This window comes from Adiantum capillus-veneris, chromosome 1 (genome assembly GCF_014529385.1).
Source record: "Adiantum capillus-veneris isolate H3 chromosome 1, ASM1452938v2, whole genome shotgun sequence".
Taxonomy (NCBI): domain Eukaryota; kingdom Viridiplantae; phylum Streptophyta; class Polypodiopsida; order Polypodiales; family Pteridaceae; genus Adiantum; species Adiantum capillus-veneris.
In genome coordinates, this window is record NC_140931.1 from 87,381,316 (window position 1) to 87,406,014 (window position 24,699).

Sequence of the window (24,699 nt, forward strand, 5' to 3'; positions counted from 1 at the left end):
CATAGATTGGTCCAAATGTAAATTCCCTCATTGGCAACCAAAGCAAGTACTGTCTACAAGGTAGTCATCTTAATAGTTCACAAAAAAACCTTGTCAAATCGTATGCATTGCTTCTGCTTGAAACATTTGGCTAGCCTTGCACTTGGGATTCCCACCATTGGGTGTGATTTTCAACCCCTTTTCAACTTATGGACCCATTTACATGGCAAATCTTTTCTTTCCATTCAGGCAAAGATACTAATTCCTAAGTTTGATTGTTCTTCAAAGAATCCATGTCTGGTTTTGTGGCACCACAATCTATCAACACGAAGTAGGCTAGGCTCGACACAAAGCTCTTAGGCGGCCTAGAAACCTTCGTCAACCTTCTCAGTACAATAGGCTCTGCATGAGGAACCAATTATCCCACTCGCATTTCAATACCACTCAATGTATTGCCACCACTCTTTACATGGTCTGAGCTCCTAAGGGTATTGTGCACACTTTCTTCACCTTGTGGCGTATGGACGACCTCTTGTCTTTGTTCATGAACATGTGGCATAACATTCTAAAATGCAACTTTCCTCACTTCAACCTTTTTGGGAGGATTCTCTTGTGTTTTCTTTCCATTGAATCTAATATCATTGCTCTGGACAATCTTATGAGAAACTAGATCCGATAAGAGATAACCCATTTTGCCACTTTCTCCATAGCTAATGAAAATACACTTTGTAGACTTTTGTTGTAGCTTCTTTCTAAGGTCCATGGGTACAATGAACACATGCCTCACACCCAAAGACTCGCAACAATCGACCATATGATGGCTTAAACCACCACTCCAAGCTTCTTTTGAAATGCCACTTCATGGGAGTAGAAGTGTGTGTGTGTGTGTGTGTGTGTGAGAGAGAGAGAGAGAGAGAGAGAGAGAGAGAGAGACAATGTAGCCTAATTTGCAATGGTGAGCTCCCCAAGTCTTATTCCTTAGAGTACCAAAGAATGAATACACTCTATGTACATATGTTGTGTAACGTGCAGATAAGCTAGACCCTAGCTAGCGTAACATAACAATCAACTTAGTAGAGCTTTCGTAGCAGCACACACACACCTACACCCACACCGAGCTCCGTCTCGCCCTGTTCTCATAGCTCGTGGGTAGCCGCATCCTTTTGCATGGGTAAAGTTCCAATATGGTGACACATGGCTTAACTAACTTATTGCCTTGACCCTTAAAGACTTTAAGAGTAGGTTCCCACTCGTGCTATGACCCATAGCTCTTTGCAAAATATTCCCCTTCTTTGGCAAGTCAATAGTGGACTTGAAGGCCTTGAAAAATGGGCCCCCAACATAATGCAAGTTTTAGTGATGATGCAGGCCCACTGAATCCATTAAGTTTGGCCTTTACTGAGGGCCAAATGCAAGCTTAATGGACCTCTACAATACATAGAGGAAGGAAAGCACTTAGGAATTGACAAATGCCTAAAACAAAATAGTAAGAGAAATGCAAGTGTGGATGCACATTGTAATGCCATGCCACTCTTTTATATGTACGAGTGAGTGACCTGTCCTTCGGACACGAGGAGAGAGAGATACATGGCGGACGATGAGCTCTTGTCATTTTATATATAGAGATAGAGAAGAGAAATAACTAGTATGGCCGGTCGCCTACGACGGTCTCTCTCAATTTTCCTCTCTCCCTCTTTATCGCATGCACAAGGGCTTCTCTCAGTTTTGGAGTTTAACCTTCATGTCGCACATTTCGACAAGTGTAAAGGGCTCCCCCTTCCGCCATGTTATAGATGAATGAAAGCTCTTGGCATTTCTTCCTTTTGAGCCTGGGTTGTATTTTCCTTTTTTCTTTTAATTCAATTGTTTGATTCAAAATAAATATCTCTTGTTTTATTCTTTGTCCATATTATTCTAAAATTTTCCAAGGTTTATGTCTCCAATTCTGCCGCTCTTAAACAAATTTATGTCTTTTGTTGCCCCCCCCCCCCCGCCCCCGCCCCCGCCCAAGGGTTAATGGTTAATATTCAAACTGTATCCATGTGATTAACGAGTTATTAGGAAGGACTTTCAGAATTACAGCAAGCACCCGCTCTCCTTCGGTCCGCGCAAGCTCACGTTATACTCAGAAGCCAGCCAGTGGGACTGTGGAGCTTGGGCTATGGCGAGTCTTTTTGTGGTGCGCTCTCTCTCTTTCTCTCGTCAAGTGTGTGTGTGGTGGGTAGTTTTGGGCAGGTTTCACTACCTCTCTCTCTCTCTCTCTCTCTCTCTCTCTCTCTCTCTCTCTGTTTTTTTTTTTTTTTTTCTTTTGTAGTCGTAAGCTTCTGAATTTCTGTGTGCGTCGTTGCACCAAGCTACAGGCATGCATAGCGCAATTGACTCAGGGCATACGCTGAATTGAAACGTTGTAAAAGTTTAAAGACATGTCACGATTGGGCATTCTTGTGTAACAAGCTTCCATGGGCATCTGTTTGTTTTGTGGTCCATGTTGCTGCACAATAACAACAAGTGCGGATTGGTTCTCCTGTTAAGACATTTGGGAGAGCACTGTCTATTACAGAATGGACGAACAATGTATATTTGAAGAAAAAATTGGAGTGGAAGCACCGAGAGACACTTGTCTCTAACAGAAACGGCTTATTGTGCTTGATGAGCAGAACTTGTGCATTGGTTAGAATGGTCTTTCTTGACTGACATTACAGCTACAGATTTTTTTAGGCTCTAAGCTTTTGTGCTTCTGTTATTAAAGTGTTCTCAAAGTCTTAAAGGCTGTAACCTTTACATGTTGCTTGTTTACTTACTGTACATGTAAGAAACATGTGCGTACTGAATTGCATTTCAGAAACTACTCTGCAAACCTAACAATGTCTCCTGATAGTATAGAGTATGGTGACCGGGTCTGTGGATTGTTGTCTGTCTCGATCTCCCCTCACTGCCTCCATCCCCTCCTCTCTGCCCTGTCCCACGCGTGTATGGCTGTCCATCCAGGACCTAGCATATGTAGACCCCTTCAGAAGAAGTAGCATATGGCAATGTGGTTAACCTTTGTATCAGACAGTAGTATCCAACGTATACCTTGCTGCCTCACCTCCGTTCAGCACGCTTAGCATGTCATGTAGCTCCTGTCTGAGTAGAGTGACAATACTGCCCGACCTTTTCTAGGAGAGCAGTGTTTTCATGCGATCCTTCTATATTTTGATTCCCATTGGAACCCCTGAAACTGATGGAGGACTCTCTTGGCTCTGTTGTCTTTTTGTCAATAGGACAATGGCTCTTCTCTCCATACCCTCCCCCAACCAGATGGGGTTTGTGCATGAGGAATCGTGGTCCGTCACAGTTTCAGACAACAAGTGTGAGCTTCAATTTTGTATCCTCCTCGGTCTTATAGGCTATGAGTTTCTATGCAAGTGGCCTCCCATCAATGACGATCCCTTTCATCTTTATAAAAGGCCTTATTGCCCTCTTGCATGATTTGGGACATGCAAGCCTTTCAAAGTTCTGCTTGTAGCTTTGTGAGATCATCATTCACATAAATGGGTCTACGGGAGGAGCCTCGTAGCAATGCCCTCTTCTTTATGAATGTCACCATTTTTTCACTTCCAAACATAAGCATGAGAGGGTATTTGTTTACCTCATCGATTCTCCATGCATTGGTGTGGTGGGGATCAAGCTTTCAACTCAAGAGCTTACAAACTATCTCCCAGCAGCCTTGGCTCTCCACTCTAGAGCTTACAAACTATCTCCAGGCAGCCTTTAAAGCAAGGCCTCATATCGGGATTGTGGATATCTCTCCATTAGCAAGAGGTTGATTTAGAGCTCGCTTTCGGACATCAATCAGGCAGGTGAGGTCATAGCACAGAGCAGTGCAGCGGAGCATTCTTCAATTTCTACAGATAGGTAGTCCAAGCCATTTTGATATGTTCATTGCTGTGCCACAAAGTGTCCTCTTAGCTTTTGCCCTATATTCTTCATTGAATTTGTCCAATAAGGACTGTGGATTGGAAAGCGCTAATTTTTGCATCATAAATATGTCATGGTGGGCAGTGGTGTGAGGCACATGAACTCGTGCCACTATTTTAAATGCAAACTTTTACTAGCAATTGATAACTCAAGTGCACCAATAGAAGTCTAAAGAAACTTACTTGTTGATCATACCGAGCACTAACAGAAACTCCGCCATCTCCTTTGGGTCACACTTCACAATCGTGCACTCAACCTTTGGTGTAGAGAATTCATCCTGTTGCTCCCGCAATGCCCAATCTTTCCACGCATGGAGCCGATGATTTTCATCCCATACAATGAACGTTTTCTCCTTCATGTGAGAGAGCTCGAGAATGTCTCTAATTTGTTCATCAAACGTAGTCGACATCACTAACTCTCTCCCATAAGTGTCATGCCCAAATACTGGTCGTACATTACAAAGATTGGGAGGAGCCCCAAAGTTTTACTAGGTGAGGGTCTCACTCCGTCTGATGGCGGTTGAACCTCCATTATCAGCGTTATCCTTAACTCCTCTTTGGTAAACTATTCACCACATTTTCTCTCTCTTTCTACTATTTACAAGGGAGACATTTAATAGAGTTTTCCTCATTGGGCTCCTAGGACACTTTATTTGCTTATAGGTCTGGTCATATGGCAGCAACATGCAAAAGCTATCACATGTACATATGCGACGTGGACAAGCTTGTGCTAATCTGCTACCGTTCTTAGTTAAGTAAAGCCTAGGGATCTAGTCTGGCACTTTGTGAGCCTCTTTGAGGACATGCGTGTCGAGAAAGATCATTAGAGCGCATACCCTCTTGTACAAAGCATTCATAAGTCATTTAGGCATGTAAACAGTCTCTAAAGTCACGTAGTTCATTATAAAATAAAAACGCTTTAAAATGTGGAATCGTGGGAAGTATTGTACTGCTCTACTCCTCATCAGACTCCTATTTATGCGAGCTTGGGGCTCTCCCTTAGATGATCAGAACCCAGTACCCCTTGCATGGGCCTAATACCCAACACCATCTCTAGCGTTTTCCATCATTACCAAGCACCAGCGTTTTCAGCCCTTAGTCTCATCGCCATTAGCAGATCAGAGTCTAGACCAGTGTTAACAGATCAGCCATCTGCAGTGCATCCTCAGGATCAGCGTTGTCAGATTCAGCCATTAGCGTTTTGCATTAGCATCCTCAGCAACATCAGCACCCTTGCATTTTTGTAGCAGATCAGCCCTAGCATTTTTGTATCAGCATCAGCCTAGCAGTTGCAGTTTATCAGCATAAAGCATTCAGTATTCAGCATTCAGCCATTGTAACAGTTTGTGCAAACAATAAGAAGCAAATACTTGCTATGGCAACAGAGCAAGGGGGCCCTTGAGGATGGTTGGGACCCTACATCCGATGTCATCTCTCTTATCTCTCGCTACCTCTCTCTTTCATTGTGTTCAGTTTCTCTCAAGTGAAGTTTTCACGATTGTGACTTAGTTGCGTCATACACTTTCTCATGGTTGCGAATACGAAAAGTGACTAACCAAGGAGGACCCCTACACTTGGATGGTCACGACTCTTTGTGCTAGAGACATGCCTTTTTGTCAAGAGCCACACTCCTTCGACAACTAGTCATACCCCTTCGCTCTGGTTGCAACTCTTCATTCAATGGTTGGAGCTATTTGTCCAAATGATGTGTCTCTACGTCTGCAGTCATGTCTATCCTATGAGTGCTTGATTACCTAGATCAAATAGGTTCTGATAGATTCCAAACAGAATTAAACAGGTCAATCAATACCAATCAACTTCAAACAAGTTTCAAGCAGGTCCAAACAAGATTAGACATGCAACAATATTCTCTAACCAAGTGTCTTTCATTTATTTACAAACAAACACAATTTCAACAAGCTCAAGCGGATGAGTCCTTTGTCAATCTGTTTAGGAGGGTTCCTAGTTTCCATCTGTTGCAGTGTAATGGCTCTTTGTTGTATGGTGATGGTAGCGTCATCCTGATGATGCCAAGGCAAGCAGAATTTCCCAACCTTATAGTATGGAAGTCATCGTACTCGTGAAAGCCTTGGATAGTAATAGAAAAGGAACCAATGGGTGGTGCATTTCTTTTATAGCATTTCTAGTAGCAAGCTCGGCCTCAATTTTGAGCCTACTTGATCATAGTCAACCCGTAGACTTTTCACGAAGTCAAAGGAAAATAAGTGATCTATTGCTCCTGGGTCGAAGAAGATGGGTGCTTCGTTGTCTTGAATTTTCCCATATACTATGTAGAGCTCTTTTGAGGAACCTAGAAGAGAGATTACACAAACATCAGGCTCAAGTCCAACCGTCATCTTTGCATTTTTGGTTGGTGTTGCTCGGTGGACGAACGATCTGTTCTCTTGGGACAAGTATTAAGTATGATGTGTTTGGAAATATCCAAAACATTGCCGCTTTATTAAAGAGTTCCCCTTTGATTCAGAGTTAGTCGAGGACGTTGTTGAGCTTGACTTTGTCAATCCCTAGGAGTGGATCAGTTTTGTCGGTTTTGATCGGCTACTCAAATAACATACGTGGGGGACTAATAGAGGATCAGGGTTTCAGGGCTGTAGTGATCTTCATCCAGCCTCCTTTTTGCTGGTACATATTGTTGGGCGAGATCTCTTCTGCCACTATCGCCCTCATTGGGGGTCTGCAAGGCTGAGCTCCAAGGCCGAGGTTGCGGAGGTTGTACATCAAAGAGCAGCCATAGCCGACCTCAGGAGCCCATCTTGTGGCTGTCAGAGGAGGCCCTTTGCTGACCCGATTTACTGCAGAATCTGCAGCCAAGTTCAGCCCCATCTTTGCCAAAGTATTGGCCACATTTGGGCCCTGGACATTTGGCCCCTAGCTTCTCTCCTCGCCTCTCTGCTGCATTCTCAGCATGTTTTGCCGCAGTACGCAGCCGACGAAGTTCATTAGTTTTCAGTCAAGGTTACCTTCATATTTGGGCCACCAAATCAGCTCTGGACATCCCATATTTGAGGCCATGTGATGTCCACATTGAGGTGCAACATCGGCCAGGTCCAGGCAGCCCCAGAGGTGGAAGAGTAAACGGTGGCTACATCATCCATATAGTCGAGTAGAGTCTTACATAGAGGTATTGTATCTGTGTACATTCCATTTATGGAATTTGATCTTAATGGTGTGGGGGGACCCTTGAGAGGGCTGGTTGGGACCCCATCGGTGCGTCTTGCCAGAGAGAGCCAGAGACAGAGTTGCACTACATATGTCATTGCACAGTGTTCTATGAGATACGGGGGCATTTCCACTGCTTATTCAGAGAGGGTTTTGGTCCTCTATCTAGGGTCATGAGTTATGAGGATCAGAGATGTCTTGGACTATATCTACTTGAGTTACACAGGTGTAGAGACACTTTACTGGGGAGAGCTAGAGAGAGGCAGTCCCAGAGACACATTATAGATTTCTTTTCACTAGATATGGGACAGCCAGAGGAGCAGCCACCACTGCAGAGCTCGTCCCACACTCATTCGACCACTACTGACACTCTCATCGACCGAGCATTGGAGCTACAGAGATACAGACGACCGCGACTGAGGAGAGGAGCTACACAGCATCGACGGAGACTACAACAGAAGATTCGAGCCATACTCTCTCGACATCCAGAGTGCAGATGAGGATGGATCCTCACCATTTCTTCCATCTTTGTTTCACACACTGTTACATCCAGTTTACCGGGTACCTATTGTATCAGCTGCTACACCCACGTAGTTTTAGATTGTAGTAGTAGTAGTAGTATTTTGTTCCACTTCTAGTTCTTTTCTAGTTCTTTTGTACCTAGACATGGTATTAGATTCACTATTTTGTAACTGATTGGTCTCATAGGTCATTTTGGCCTTTTGAAGACGTTAATATAACATTTCATTTCATTTCATTTCTCTCTCTCTCTCTCTCTCTATATATATATATATATATATATATATCTACCTCATCTCCTTGACTTTTATAAGAGGCTTGGACACTCCAAGGGAGAAATCAATAGCACGAACAGAAACTTCAAAATCGCCGAATGTCACGTGACACATCCAACCCTTTGTGTCCGTGGACAAGCTACAACATGACCAGGGTTCAGTTCAGTCGAGTCAGTCTAGAATACGAAGTGATCTCGCACTTTTGTGAGTCTGTTTGCAGACCGTACATGTCCAGACACTTAGATTAGATGCATATCCTCTAGTTGCACACATCATGATCATCAGATTTTCATCAGAATCCATCAAGAGCATTTTTACAGTGCATAGACCTATTTTCCCTATTTTTGACATTTTTCACTTATTATTATTAAGTGACTTTTGTTGGAAACTGGGTAGGGCAAATTCACTAAGTTAATATATAAGCAAACCTAGCGCTAGCACTTTCTGGCAGAAGAGGCAGTAGGAGCATCGCTCAACAGGAAACTTCTCAAGTAAGAACCATCATAGCAAGCGTTTTCATTCCCTTGGAGACTTGGCGATTTCAGCCACAGATCAGCGTTTCCCCTCATGCATGCTAGTGTTTTGGGACACTAGCAGCCAACGTTTGTAACCAGCCTTCAGCGTTTCAAAGGCCTGCAGACATCAGCGTTTCCAGCCATAGACTCCAGCGTTTTTGGCTAGAAAGACCAACAAATTCAGCAAGTAAAAAGGCAGCAGAACCAGTGATTTTAAGGCAGTAAGACCAGCGTTTTTTTCAAGCAGAGTCATCGTCCTCGCCGTTCTCATTGTCGTCGTTGATTCCGTCCTAGACATACCTTGCATCAACATCTTGTACCAGATTGTGCAATCAATAGAATAGACTTCTCTCGCCATCGAGAGAAGGGCCCTTGGAGGAGGGTTTTACAACATCTCTGGTGTTGTATTCTTCTCTCTCTATCTCTCAGTCTCAGCACCTTCACGCACAGTGTCTATTCACTTTGTTTGTGATCACTTGCACTCTCTCATTAAGAGCACGGAAGGCTCTTCCTTCCGTAAGTAAAAGGAACCTTGAGCATGATCACATCACTCATCTTGAGAAGAACAACATTCACTTCCGCTGCACCTTACATTGGTATCAGAGCTTTGGCAGTGTTCTGTATCACTCAAGGAAAGACCCACAAGAACCACATAATTTCTTTTGCTTCTTGTGGTCGCACGTAACCCAAGTCCACTTGGGCGTGTCGATTCCTAATCGTGTTTTTTGAAGAGTGACAAGAAACCCAAGACAACGAGCTCTCCAAACTTTCGAGAGTGCAATGCTAGTGATGATTGAGAAGATTTCATCACGTGTCTGAGGATCCCCCTGCCAAGCAATCTGTGGTAACATAGCCAAAGTCCCTCGTCGATAACCAGTCATGGTAAGCATAAGAGCTGGATCTGTGTCTGAGCCCTCGTAGAAAAGATGCGGTCCGAGCATCGGCATCAACCAGGAAACAGATCCCCAAGTGAGAAATCCATGCTGAACACCAGCTCTGCTAAGTAAAAAGCAAACTGCTAGCCAAACTGCATGAGAAGACGAGCATGACCAAAGGCAGTGCGCAGGTGACTCAGGTAGACGCAAAGAACAGCGAGTACATAACGGATCGTGACCCATAGAAGCTAACCAAGTCCCAACTGGAAGTCCTGCATGTGCAGTCATCCAGAGCAAAAAGGAAATACGACGAGCCACATGTAAATCCCAGATGGCTGACCAAAATTGCCGTAGATAGACATGTGAGAGACCTGAATGTAACCAGAAACGCATACGAGTGGGCTACTCTGGGTGTTGTCTCATCAATGCGAATCTTCCAATTCTGACGCTAATATATCATTTTCTCATTTCATTTCTCTCTCTCTCTCTCTCTCTCTCTCTCTTTTTGCGTTCTAAAAGGCAGGTGAAGGTCATCGTCATCTTGTGGTAGTAGCGTTTGTGGGGCTCTGTCTTGAGGTGGCGTTAACTGCTAGCGTTTTAAAATGCTAGCCGTGGAAACCCCTCACCAGGCAACGACTGCAACAGTTAGGCGACCCTCAACCTCGCGTTTTGACACTCTATTCCCCAGCACCTCTTGACGATAGCAACGACGATTCTCTCCTCCCCCTTGGTAGCGATGGCAACGGTCACCCCCAATTGGTGACCCAACGTTTTAAACGTTGCTCTTCCCCCTCATTGCCGACAACCCTCCTACTCTCTCTCTTCTTGATCCGACCCACAAGCTCCCTGCCAACGTTTTAAAACGCTGCAAGTGGACTTGCATGTGAAGTTGGAGCTTCGAGAGGGGAATCTTAGGGCCTGCTTGATCCGCTTTGAAAGGAATGAAAACGGGTCGCAAGGGGCAATAAAGAAGTGAAAAAAACAACCATCTTGCTAACGAGGAAGCAAAGTTTTTTGGAGCCCTTTTAGCGGAAGTTTTGAAAGTTTTTGGTGGATAGCTTGGACTTTGCGGCCACCCCTTGGAGTGCTAGAAGGAACCCCTTTTTTCCAGATCTTGTAACTTCAGTATGGCCCCCCCCTTGCTTGAGTGCCAACGACAAATTGAACGGCGATAACTACGCCCATTGGAACTTGATTATGCGACTCTGCTTCACACAGAAAGGCTTATGGGACATAGTCGACGGCTCGGAGCCCCGTCCTACGAGGGATCCCAACAACAGGTACACCCGCCTTCAAGATGACGAGTATCAAAAATGGTGTGTCGATTGGGATGCAAGTAATGTGAAGGCAATGTCGACCATTGTGGAATCTCTTACAAAGGAGATTTATCTAACCATTCAGATTTTGAAGACTGCCAACGATATGTGGTTCAAGCTCGTTGGAATGCTTGATAGGGATTCTACGATGCGAGTAGTCACCCTTCTTGGACAGTTATTTGCCATCAAGTTTCCACCCGAAAGTTCCATGCAATCATTTCTTATGAAGACTAAAGTTATTCATGATTAACCATCGGCGATGAAAAGTGCACTGACCAGATCTCAATTAGCTGCTTGGTACTCACACAAATCACGAAGGAAAAGCTAGAATTTGATGATCTCAGTTCTTTTCTCATTGAGCAAGAAGTTCTATTAATAACTCTTGGAGTATTTTGGACGTGATGTGTTCATAGTTCACGAATGGGGATTCTTGGACGTAGTGTGGTCTACAATTCAATTTTCTTAAAAGCAGTCGATGCTCAAGATGGCATTCTTCTAAGGTGTATCCAACAAGCAGTTGTTGCTGGGGTGTCCATGGTAGCTTCTTCATCAACTTGGTCTCACCATTTTATGTCCACCATAGTTTTTCCATACCTCAACCACACGTCAGACGCACACGGGTACAAAAGAACGGAATAAGTACGGATCAAACTACCCAAAATTCCACACGTCAAATAGCCTACTACATAGGATGCTTAAAAGCCTACATACTACACCACCAGTTTAAAACTTTATACACACACAAAACCGTAGAAACTTTATAAATTAGAATTTAGAGACTAGCTTGTTGCTCAATCTGCACACGGTACACCAATCAGTCAATGACCATCAGTCAATCAGGCATGTAGACAAAGAACAAAAAGTGGAGACATGGAGCCTCAAAGTAATAAAGTAACCTCCAAACAAAAAGGAGTCAGAACTGGAGAAGCAAGCCAAAAATCATTCAGGAGTCACGAGTGTAGTCTCCTAAATCCAAAACATAAGTAGAGACTAGAGGCTAGAATCTAAACTGTAAAGTCAACACCATAAGTACAGGTCCAACACCATAAGCAGGCGGCCAAGCGCAGTGAGCTCTAACTCTCACCATAGCTCAAATCCTCATCGTCATAAGCGGCCCGTCATCACCGCCATCATCATAACCATCACCATTATTCTCGTCCTCGTCCTCGTCCTCATCACCACCAATTGAGGATGATGTCCCAATATGACTGGCACCAACAATGGAAATAGGCTCTATCGCATCTGTAGTACTCTCTACAATGGCCTCTTGAATCTCTTGCAAGGAAAGCAAGCGGTCCTCATCTTGTTCCTTCTTGAGCATTTCCAATATGACCTCCATTCTCTCATAGCCGCGCTCTTTGATTTTGGATATGAGCCCCAAGTTCATGTGTATGTACACAAGCTTCTCTGTATGAGATGAGAGTAGCCTATTTCTCCTCTTGGTATGAACGAGGGAGAAGGTGCTCCAATTTCTCTCACATGGAGAGGCACATAAGCACCCTTAGAGCAAGAGCTTGCAAAGCAGGTGTGCAAGCCCCAAAAAGTTTCCACCATTTCATTCCCTCTTGCATCATGTTTTGGTCTTTTGCAATTGGATGAGCAAATGACTTGCTTTTAGCTTTATAAATGTCAAACTAATTAAGGTGCCTTGCAAGGTCAAATCACCCTCGGTGTACGTCTCCAAGAATGTCATCAATCCTTCATGCACATCGCCATCACTTTCTTGCCGTCTTCCTCGCCATATAGGATGCAAGATGTATCCAACATGTAACGGTGTGTGCATCATATTCCATCTTTCAATGCATAGATCCTTAATCTCTCTCATCTTTGCAGCATCAATGCCTTGCATGTTTTCAATTTGCTCTACCATGTGATCCGTAAGCTCGTACAAAATCCCCATGGTGGCTCCTTCCCTATCAGCCAAACAGAGAATTTTCAAAATGGGAGCACAAATTTTCAAAATCAACCTGGCCTCTTGCCAAAAGGATGCATTAAACACAATGTTCGAGACCTCGATAGCCTTTTCAGTCTTGGATCTCTTCATCTTCACAAATTTGTCATCAATCATAAGCTTGCGCATACCTTGCATGCATCTCTCATCCACAAGATTGGCCAACATAATAAAGTAGTACGCAAAAGTTGCCGAAACTATGCCAACACAGTAGACTTTCTTGTCACAAATGTGACAATCGTTGTTGCATCCTCAAGCACTTTTGCAACCCAAGAAATCTTGCCAATGTCCTCGAACAAAAGGTCCAAGCAATGGCAAGCACATCAGGTAAAAAGAATGTGTTTCCACTCCCTTTCAATCATCTCCCCAGTACCAACACAAATGGTTGCATTGTACAAGCATACATGTACAACATTTGCTGGGCCATGCAAGAAAGTTAATGATTGGCCTGCGACTAGTATCAAACCATCCATCACACACAATAGAGCATCCATGTCTTTTCCATTTCTTGCGCACACGCATGATCTCAGTCTCAGTCTTTACGCATTTGAACTCCTCATTCAATTCTGTGGTGCGCAAAGCATGGTAAGAGGGGGGAACATACAAAAGACCTGCTTGTCCAAGCGCTTTCACAATATGCAAAAAGTAAGGGCTCCTTACTTTCCATGTAGGAACATCCTCAACATGAAAAAACCTGCGCAAGGCTTGATTTGCTTGCTCCGTGGTTGCAAGTCAAATGCACTTGCCGAACCCCCTTGTACAACCTTCCTCTTCTTGCTTAAGAACCCCACATTGGACTTATAAGAGCCACTTACATTAGTCCTTCCCTTAGCATGCTTACTCATTGAAGCATCTCCTTGAGCTTGAGAGGCATCTCCTTCCAAATCATTGACCAATGCATCTACAAAAGCACCATGCAATCTTCTGACAATCTCTACAACATCGGTTGGGGCCTCATCACATGGGCCTTTCACACCATGGCCAACAATGCCCAGTATATGTGCACGGATACGCAAAGGACCACCGTCCCATGAACACCCACAAAAAATACATTTGCAAGTCCAGTTTCCTTTTAGGAGGCCCTTCACTTGCTGCACATATTGCCACTCTGGACGCTTGGTTAGGTCCATCTACAAACTTGCAAAGAATCCGGCTTGGAAGATGAAGCTTGAGCCTTGGAGTGCTCAGTGTCTTGACTCTCGACCTCTCGCAAGAAAGAGTCACGCCGCGTGACGATTTAAGCTTCGTGGGCTTTGTGGGCGCGAGAGGATGAGCTGGCCGAAATTCAAATCGCATGCTCCTTGAGTCCGTGCAATGCCTGCATAGCGTATACAGAGACTTGCGCCCAAACTCTCTACGCTCGCGCCGCCAAAATATTGCAGTTGAAAGCATTTTGACCCAAATTCCCCCAATTTTTTTGGCACGGTGGCTGCCTGTACGGATTCCTTTTCCGTACGCCTTCCGTACTCGGACCTGTATGGACGTACGGCTGGCCAACCGAACGCGTATGAAAAAAAACTATGATGTCCACTATGAGTTGCAGAGAGGGTGTTAAAGTTATGGCATCTCCCGTGAACTGCCCAATGTGATCCCATCATTTATTTTGGCTTTTAGGTATTTATTTCACTTATTTGTCAAAGTCTGGGTAGGGCAATTTACTTAGGTGGGTATATATGCAACCCATTGCCCCCATTGTATATGCATCAGTTATTCATTGCCAAGGTTGGTTGGTTCAGGAGACTCTCTCTCTCTCTCTCTCTCTCTCTCTCTCTCTCTGTGTTCTGCATGCTACTCTTCGAGGATGGATTAATTCTGTTTGGGGTGGAGATCCAGATGGAGTCTGGACCATGTTCGATACAGGTTACACCTTTTTATTTGGTACAGGAGAGATTTCAGGGAGCAGCACGAAGCAAACTACAGATACCTTATCATCCACAGAGGCCGAGTATCGAACTGGTTGCAATGTTATGTTGTTACACAGGTTGCTTTTGGAGATTGGTTTTCCATAGCAAATGACCACAGATTACTCTGACAATCAGAGTAGAATAACCATTGTGAGGTTTCATGGTCGAACCAAGTATATAGAGATACAGTATTATTTTCTTCATGAGAAGCTCCTAACGTATGCATTGTATGTATGCATGCATGCTTGCATGTCAGCATGGATGTCTGTTTACACCATAGTTACATGGGACGGCGGGTCGGGGTCGGGAACGGGGTCGGGACGGCAAAAGTCAGGAAACGGGGACGGGGTTCGGAACGGCAAAAAAAAAAAGAGAGTTTTTTTTGGCATTTTTTGACCTACACACATGCCACACACATAGAGCATCACTTTGACCATAAATTTACACTAAATAGACCAAAGAACACGAGTCATATAGGCTGAAATGTGCTAATAAAACATCGATGATCGATGGATACAAAATGAGAAGTGCATGCCACAAGGGCTCAAGAGTCAAAAAGCCTAAAGGACTTAGGACAAGCTTGAGGCCTCAAGGATAACAAAAAGTACAAAGGGCTATGTAGTAGGTAGAGTCGTAGACTCAAGAGTCTAGACTCGAGAGTCGAGTGATCAATGATAATCAAACTCAAGAAGTGCTCGCCTGCTGAATCTCCACATCGTCGTCGTAGTCGAGGTCGTCAGCAACGTATGAGGGCTCCGGCTCGGGAGGCTCGCATTGAGGCTCGAAATCCTCCTCTAGCTCCTCCAAAAGAGTATCGGCCATAGATGGATTCTCTTGTGCCATCTCCCACTCAGTGAAAGGATCTGGCTTGTGTGTGATGCTCTTGGCAAGCATGCGCAAGTTAGCGCTCACAAACACCAAATCATTGGCCCTCTGAACGCCAAGGCGATTCCTCTTCTTAGAGGCAATGTGGCTGTACACACTCCATAGTTGTTCCAAGCAACTAGTGGTACATGCTTGGCTAAGGACACGAACAGCCAAGCGCTGCAAATGTGGGCCATCTCCTCCATAGTCCTCCCACCACAAAACCGAGCCAATCTTGTTGCGATCAAGCTGTGCATCTACACATCCATAGGAGCCCTTCTTTTGCCTCAAGTTGAGTAGCTCGTCTCTAATCTTGCGCCTAATGTCACTGCTAGGCTCAAGGCGCTCCAATGCAAGCCGCCATCCTTTGCTTACCTCCTTGTCGGTCTCTTGACGCCTTCCTTGAAACTCAGGGTCAAGCACATAAGCTGCCGCATGAAGTGGAGAGTAGTATCCATTTGACCTCGACTCACACAAGCCATGAATCTTTGCATACTGAACAGAGTCAGGCACAAGCTTCTCAAGTGCCTCTATCATCCGATCCATGGCTTCGTAGACTTTGCCAATGCATGGCTGCAAGCCATCCACCACTCGAAGTAGGTGTAGAATAGGCTTGACCATGGCGTCAAGAGTCTTCACCTCCTCCCACCAAGCGGCGTCGTCGGCCCATTCTCGGCATTTCAATCCTACTGCTGATGTAGACTCCGGCATGGCCTGGAACTCATCACTGAGAAAGAGGCCCCTTAAGGCTCCGCCACATGTAGACAAGCGGCCTAGCATAAGCCAATTGAATGCAAATCTTGTCTCTGAATATTTGAGCAAAGACAACTGGCTCCTCTTTGAGAATTCATGGCGCACTTTTTGATGGTTGAGCACAAAGGAGACAATTCGAGAGGCGTCACCAATGGTGGGTGAAATCCATGACAAGTTCCCTATGTCCTTGAGGAGGTTATTGAGGCAATGCGCCATGCAAAATGTGACATGGATGCTGGGATACATGCCCTCAATGATAGCTCCGGCTGCCCTATTTGACGCCTCTCCGTTTGCAACCACACAAAGGACATTCTCCGGGCCGGTGATCTCTATGGTGCTTGTCCACTCCGTAGCAAGCATCTCGGCGGCCTTGCCACTATCGGATGCATCATGTGACTCCACAAAGTACATCTCCCCCCGAGAGTAGGCCACCACCCCGTGGATGGACCGCTTGCGGGTGTCGCTCCATCCATCTACAAGAAGAGAGACGCCATTGGTCTCCCACAAATCCTTTGTTGCTTGGGCTGCTTGCTCCACGGCAAGCTTCTCTTTGTCAAGAAGGGTGGTGCGAAGCCTCTCCGATGAAGGTGGCACATAAGAGGAGCCATATTCCCCTATTTTCGTAACCATGGTTCGAAAGTATGGAGACCTATCCACACAAAATAGAGCATGTTGCGTTAGTATGGAGAGTCGAGAAATTATAACCCATTATGAATACAAAATGGAAGATTGCAATGTGCATATGCCAAGGGAAACTCACCGCGAAGCATGGAAGGCAATGTGGTCGTGGAAGACGAATCGGGCAACCGACCTATCTACCTCTTCCTTCAATTTAGGATTCCAATTTTCGTTGAGAGTGGTTTGGCGATGCGGAAGGGAAGAGGACGGTGTAGATCCATGGCTCTTGAAGGTTCGAGAGATGTCGTCAAGGTTGGCTTCCCTTTGCTCTCGCGGTGTCACCGTGGCGGAGGGATCAACGGCAACAAAACGCCCCCTCTTGGCCGCTTCCGCAACTTCATACACCGTGAGTTTCTCAAGAAGATCCAACCTCTTCTCGGGAGCTACATGAGGGCAAAACTTCACCTCGTGACCGGGTTCATGAAGAAGATGGGCTCGCACTTTGTTTGAACCACCCGATCTCTTGTATGGACATAGCTTGCACGGCCATGGTCTTGCACTGCCACCTTTGCCACGCGAGCTAAAGTCGACTTCATCCCACCACGACCACGTTTGCACGGCGGGCCTCCTTCGAGAAGAAGCGGCTTGAGAAGTGGAGTTGGCTTGAGATGACATGATGGTGGAGAGACTCGAGAGAGTAGAGCTTAGAAGTTAGAAGGGTTAGAGGAGAGCTTGTGTGGAGAGAGAGTAAAGGAGAGCTTCAAAGTGGGTAGAAGAGGGAGAGGAGAGCTTCAAAGTTCAAAGTTGAGCCTTGAGCTTGAGGGAAATGGAATGAGCTTGAGCCTTGAGCTTGAGGGAAATGGAATGAGCATTGAGCATTGAGACTATGAGTATTAAGAGGCCCAAGGGAGCCTTTTATAGCCTCCCAAGGGCCAAGGCTTAAAAAATATGGCAGTTGGGGCTGCACAGAGCCGTTGCAAACGGTCACTTTTTTGAATCCGACCCCGGCCGACCCCTGCCGTCCCCGTCCGGTCCGTCGGACCCCGGTCCGGCCCCGGCCGTCCCCGGTCCGTCCCCCTGCGACCCGCCCGTCCGGCCCGTTTTCCGTCCGTCCCTCGGCTTTCCCAGCCGTTCCTGGCCCGGTTATGGCCGTTCCCCGGCCCTAGGGCCCGTCCCCCCCGTCCCCTGTAACTATGGTTTACACACACATTCATAAAAGATGTACATGCACAAGCATCAAATATATCAATAATGCATACACTAACCTCACTGACTACTTAAAAATGCCAAAAAGGTCCGCTGAAAAATAGGGCAATGCACTTCAATTGGAATACCTGCTCTACAAAGATAACTGATTGCTCTTTGCTGACCATATAAGAAGGCTAGCAGGATGCGCATGGCTTATTTTAAAGAGATTACCAGGGTTCAACCACTATCACTTATGAAAAGGCATGTAAGAAAGCAAGACGCACAACCACCATATCAGTATCAAAGTCTGCAGTTGCTTACAAGAATGCAGGGTGCATGCGTTAATTACAAATAATCAGAATGCAGTGACACACAATGCATTCCCACCAATGCAGCTCTCATGTATAACAAAGCAATCTTAAGTAACAGTAAACCAGCTTAAAGCCAATGTCTGATGTCTGATGTATTTGTGCTCAGTTTTCAAACCATAAAGGCATATATTGACCTGCTAAAGAAATATATAGGAGTTAATAGTGCTTACGTGTAGTGTAGTAGGAACCTAGACCTCCAGTATAGTCAACAAGTTGCCTGCGAGATTCTAACTCCCGTTGCACAATCTTTCCATACCCTCCTCTTCGTGAACAGCAGGTCAAGAGAAAACAACTCTAGAAGTTAAAGCAAATAAAGTAGAAAGGTTTAATTTCCAGCATGGTAGCACACAAAGGATATCTGGATCATAATCAGTTCGATATTCATCGCGAACCTGTCATATTGAGAAGATCCACCAAGAACGTTACTCGCAGGCAATCTCTAAGATCTAAAGTCGTAAAGCCATGATTACTGCTAAACAGGGAACAAAATGGACACTTGCCTGCCCACCACTTCTACCACGACCCCATTGGCGACCATCTTGAAATCCCCAATCAAAATCCACTCGAATAGGTCGCTCATCAAGAATAGTTCCACTCACATACTTCACCGCATCTTCTGTATCTTCTCTTGAATAAAATCTGAGGCACATTCAACTAATGAAGCTTAATTCTTTTAAGATTGAAAAGAGGATGGGGGTTTTGGGGATATTTTTTTATTTTCTTTTGAACCGGGGGGGGGGGGGGGGGGGGGGGGGGGGGGGGGGGGAGATCGGGGGGAGAGATAGAGAGAGTATAGCATCAGTGCCATCTGGAGGCCAGATTGACCTATGAGACAATCAGCATACAAACATTCAATGTCTTTGTATATCATAAATGAAAAAAAAAATGTACAAAAACGAGATTGAAGCTATGTACAGGAATACTCAACTAGGAAGACAGCCCATCTTACGACCTGGGGATATCATAGGGAGTAATATAAAGTGACCGAAAACGGAACAATGGCCTCCCCGCAAGTGAGAGAAGGAAGCTAGCATCATCCCTCCTCTCTTGGGGTCGAGCTCATCTTGCCAGGCTCAGATTGTGGATGTGGCATGCAGCTTTGAACTACCTCAGCCTCCAAAGTTCTGAGTCAAAGAGGGAATTTTTGTTTCTGATTAGAGGAAAGATTATTGTGTAACATGAAACGAAAATGGCTGCCTTCAATAGCACAATCACGACCAGAGAGGAAAGTGCAATGTGTGAGGCTTTGCCAATAACCTTGTTAAACTGTATGTGATGGTGATAGATAAGGATGAGTGCTCTGTACGTACATAGGGATCCTTTCAATTAATGAGAGAGATGTGCAATAGACAAAGAGAGAGAGAAGAGAGAATGCTACTGCGAGTGAAGGTTATGTGAGTTGTCACGTGCACATCTAACCCTATGTGCATGTGGACAAGCTAAGTTCTAACTCCTACTTTTAGGGTTTAGGATAGCCTAGGAAGTGTTTTGGCACCCTTGTGAGCCTGTACGTAGGACGTCCATGTCTAGGCACTTTATAGTAGTTGCATACCCTCCGATTGCACATGAGCACAACCAATATCTGCTAAGTGTAGGCACTCAGGAGTGTTCCCATTACAATTATAGTAACAGGCCTAGGTAGTTATCTACATACGAAACACCTACTATCAGTAAGTTATTGAACTTACTAATAAGTGGCATGCAGCATTAATTGACAGAATTCGTGGGTGTCTTCTGGCGTTTTAACTACTCGACCAAGTCTGTCAGGAGCTATAAAGGCAACCCTTGACCTCCAATTGCAGAACACAGAGATCAATATTGGTAGCACCCTACGGGCAGCCCACCAATCAGCATCCCCAATACCCTAGCGTTTTGCCCAACAGTAGTCCACTGTCACAAATGAGAGCGCACACGAATAATCAATAGGCTGAAAGTAAATAAAATATTGATCAAAAGCGAATAGGGAGAAGATAGACACGGTATTGGGGACCAGATGCCCCACCCCCCCCCCCCCCCCCCCCCCCCCCCCCCCCCCCACCCCCCCCTCCCCTCCTAGGAGAATCTTTATTCAAGGAGAATCTTTTTACAAGCACAAGAACCGAAGAGACCTCTCCGTTCTAGATCTTAGACTCGGTCATTTCCTTCCCATTAGGGAAATCCAAGAGACGAGCTCTCAATTCCAATTCCTTTCCAGTCTGTGTTCAGAGTGTAAAGCTCCACAAACCGTTCCGGGTTCCGTTTTCGGAATCCCCAAGAATAGGCCGAAGCCTCCTTGCTCCTCCTCCGCAATGGAGTACCTACAAAAATCACAAACACAAAAGCAACAATTCGTAGAGCATATTCACAGACTTCACCTGTCGCTCCTAGTACGGAAAAGCGACCTCCGTATTTGGACTTCTCGCGATCACTTGCGGTTCCGTAGCGGCAAAGTCTCCTTGTGGTAGCCCTAGAAAAAACTGGCAGAGAAAGGGCACTAGGGCTGCTTTTATAAACTCTGGAGGGCGGCAGGAATATCCACGGTCATCCCTCTGGCTTCTGAACAGTTGTCCTCAATTGTAGTGCTTGTACATATCCTTCTAGAATCTCGGGATAAGATGCTAATTACTACTTGGTCATCCACTTAACGTCTAAAGTAGAATAGTTCTTGACTTTTACTAAATACTTCCGTGTAATCTTTCTGGATTTTAGTGGCCACTCCTAATAATGAATAATCTGCTCCAGTTGGAGTATTTCTTCTCTTTCCTCAACCTCATGAGGTTCCTCAGCAATAGGCTAACTTGGAGGCAATTCAACATATGGCTAGAGTAAACTAACATAGAAAGCATTATAGATCCTCTAATTAGGTGGTAGCTCTAATCGGAATGTCACATCATCCACTTGGTCAATTATCTTAAATGGTCCATAATAACGATTGAAAAATTTTACAACTTTCCCTTTATGTGTAAGGTGCAGCGGATGTGAATGATGAACTTTGCTCAGAATTAGTGCTCCGAATTGTGCTCAAAGGTTCCTTTTACTTACAGAAGGGAGAGCCTTCCGTTCCTTTAGTGAGAGAGTGCAAATGATCACAAACAAAGTGGATATAACACTGTGAATGAAGGTGTTGAGACTGAGAGATAGAGAGAGAAGAATACGACACCAGAATGTTGTCAAACCCTCCTTCGAAGGCCCCACTCTCTATGGCGAGAGCAGTCTACTATTGATTGCACAAATCTCTACAATGCAATGGACTTGCCGACAATGAGGACGACGACGAGACGGGCTGAAATCTGAAAACGCTAATGGCTAAAATCTGCAAATCTTCTATCTGCTGAATTCTGACTCTATGTCGGTGACGACGATGCGATGACGACACGCTGAAAAGCAATTTCAGAAATCTGCGTTTTCCGGGCTGAATCTGCAAACTTCGGTGGATTTGACCATGCGGCGAGGATCTGCTGCGGGAAGGTGAGATCTGCGAGGTTCGGTGCTTGATCTGCGGTGTCTAGGTGCTGAAAATACAAAACGCTTGTATGCACGTCTTGCGTACAAACTCACAAGGGTGCCAGAACGCTTCCTACGTTGTCTTAAACCCTAGAAGTAGGAGTTAGCTTGTCCACATGCACATAAGGTTAGATATGCACGTGACATTCTCCCCTTTTCAAGATAAGGTATTGGTACCAAGTTGCATGGAATCGGGATACTAAGGGCACTCCCCATGACTTGTATTAGCTGGGCATGTCACTTAATAAGTTAAAAAACAAACTCTTAATAGGAGGTGCTTCGTATGCTATAAGCTACCTAGGCCAAATACTAATGCTAGAGGATGGGAACCAGTGCCTACACCTAGAAGCAGACACTGGTATTGCTCATGTGCAACCAGAGGGTATGCAACTACTCTAAAGTGCATGGACATGCACGTCTTGCGTACAAGCTCACAAGGGTGCCAGAACGCTTCCTACGTTGTCTTAAACCCTAGAAGTAGGAGTTAGCTTGTCCACATGCACATAAGGTTAGATATGCACGTGACATTCCCCCCTTTTCAAGATAAGGTATTGGTACCAAGTTGCATGGAATCGGGATACTAAGGTACTTCGCGTACTGGATCCTTGGTACTGCTTCAATCTGGCTTAAGAAGGTTTTTCTCTTACACAAGCTCAACTCCTTCCTGTGGGTACGCCCCTTGGCGGCCTTGCGCTCACACCAAGGTTGCTTTTTCCCACCTCAGGTCGATTGACTTGCCGCAATGTGCAAGGTTTGCTCTCCACGAGAGGAATAGAGGAACTATGGGGAGTCTAGACAAGCCCTTCTTTTCTTACTTGCCACTCTTCAAAAGCATAGATTAGAGAGATCAACACACCCAAGTTGTCTTGGGTTACGTGCAATCTCAAACAAGCAAAAAAAATTGTGGTTCTTTAGGTTCTTTTTGTGAGTGATAATACCGAACACTACCAAAGAGCTCTAATACCAATGTTAGGTGCCGCTGAAGTGATTGATGGTGATAGCTTAAGATGAGTACTCAATACCTACACAAGGTTTGTCACAAACTGCTCACGTGTCAAGTCATTGAAGAGCAAAGCCACTGTGCAGATCCTGACTGAGGGGCCTAAACCCTAAGTGAAGAGGTAGCAGCAGCAGAAGATGAAGCAGCCTACAGGACCATCACACACACACACACACACACAAAAAAAAAGATACACAACTAGCTGATGACATGGCAGATCTGTACGGATAGCCCGGATTTTCCACTGTGTGCTAACGTGGCAGAACAGTACGGATTTCCGTGAATTGCACTAACATGCTCACGAGCCTGTACGAATTTTCGCAATTTGCGATGCTGACGTGGCAGTTGTACGGATTTTCGTAAATCACGCTGGGTCTTAATAAGAGGTGCTTCATTGCTATAAGTGTCACAGATACCGAAGCGTACACTTAAATACTTCTGTAATTAGTTAATTAAATTCATGTATCCACACGGAGCGGAACTTAGAAAATAACGCAAAAAGTGAACACAGCACTAGGAACCAAAAAATGGGCTAGTCCCCCCGCCCTCCATCTTAGGAGATTTTTCTATTTGTTCTAAACTGTTCAAGCACATAAACCAAAAAAGTTTATATTGTTCCCTGTCTCGAGAGACTATTCTGATGCATAGATTCATGAGTCAATTTAGCTGAAATTTATCATACCTGTAGCCGAGAGTGGCTAATTTTGCTTCGCTCTGGAATTTTCTTGGCGGAAAAACTCTTTAGTGCTGTCTTCTCGCTTGTGTGGTACTCGAACGGGAGCACCCTGGCTGAAATTGACGACTCGAACTCGACAAAGTGTTGAAAAACTGAGCGAGCAGCCAGAAGCCATAATCAAACCTAAGCCAGAAACTAGTTCAGTATACACCGACTCTACGTACTGACGCACTAGACAACACAAATCCAGCACTTGCGCAAAGATGACACTCATTGAACATTCAAATCACATTCAAACCAAATCACATAAAGTCCATTGAGATATCGGACCATGATCTATCGGCAACGTGTTTAGTAATCGCATCTAAATCTCTCTGTAACAGACTTGGACACTCCAAGTCAAGAATCAATCGCGACAACACCAAATAACCACTTCAAACCAATTGATAATCACAATAGATTTGCACTGGCCCGGCGGAGTTCCGTGCCTAGAGATATTGGCCCCAAAGACTTGCGCCCTCTTTCGGTATTTCTTTATATATTAAATCAATGTCAAAGTACAAAGAGGGGTTAGGGTTTCACTCTCAGACTCTGCGTCTGGATGCTCTGAGAAGTGAGCCCTAAACGACTAATTTAAAGGTTACAAGGAATGCCCAAAAGCAGAGCCCCAAAAGCTTGAGAACAAAAGCAATCTCTCTCTCTCTCTCTCTCTCTCTCTCTCTCTCTCTCTCTCAAGAGAGAGCCAATAATAAAGCATATCAACTTTCTCTCTCTCCAATTCCTTGCGTAGCAAAAAGCAAGCAGAAATTGCGTCGCTAGTTGCTTTTTCTCAGCTTCCCTGATTTCCAAAATCCGTACATTGCTGCCATGTGGCAATAGTGCCAGGTTTTGCATCCACTTAGGATTTTAGCCAGCAGTTAGGGTTAGGGTTTCCAAAAATTAGGGTTTGCAAGATTTTTAGGGTTTTTGGCAAAAATTAGGGTTTGTGCTGTCGGTAGCCACGTCATCACTTTGTGACATACCCTCCTCTTGAAAGCATTGTAATCGACCGCGATTACGCCTGCAAAACCGACAGAAGCCATAAACCGTTTTAGCAGACACTGATTTTTAGTACCTACGTACTAGGAACACGCATCTAGCACATGTACCAAATCGACAGTCACATCACAGGACATCACCAGACATCACAGGACATCACATGACATTCAACATTCATTCGGATCTTAGACCATGATTTATCGGCAATGTAGCTAGCAATCACAGCTAGGTCCAA

The 24,699-nt window shown here is 45.0% G+C and overlaps 1 protein-coding gene across 1 annotated transcript in view; it reads left to right on the top strand.

The window, feature by feature from the left end:
- The first annotated feature begins 2,000 nt into the window (after positions 1 to 2,000).
- Positions 2,001 to 24,699, top strand: part of CBP20 (CAP-binding protein 20) — a 115,189-nt gene continuing 92,490 nt past the window's right edge. Inside the window, exon 1 of the mRNA XM_086518332.1 lies at positions 2,001 to 2,158. Within this exon, the coding sequence (XP_086374458.1) occupies positions 2,141 to 2,158 (18 nt within the window). The 5' untranslated portion in view covers positions 2,001 to 2,140. The remainder of the gene's footprint in view (positions 2,159 to 24,699) is intronic.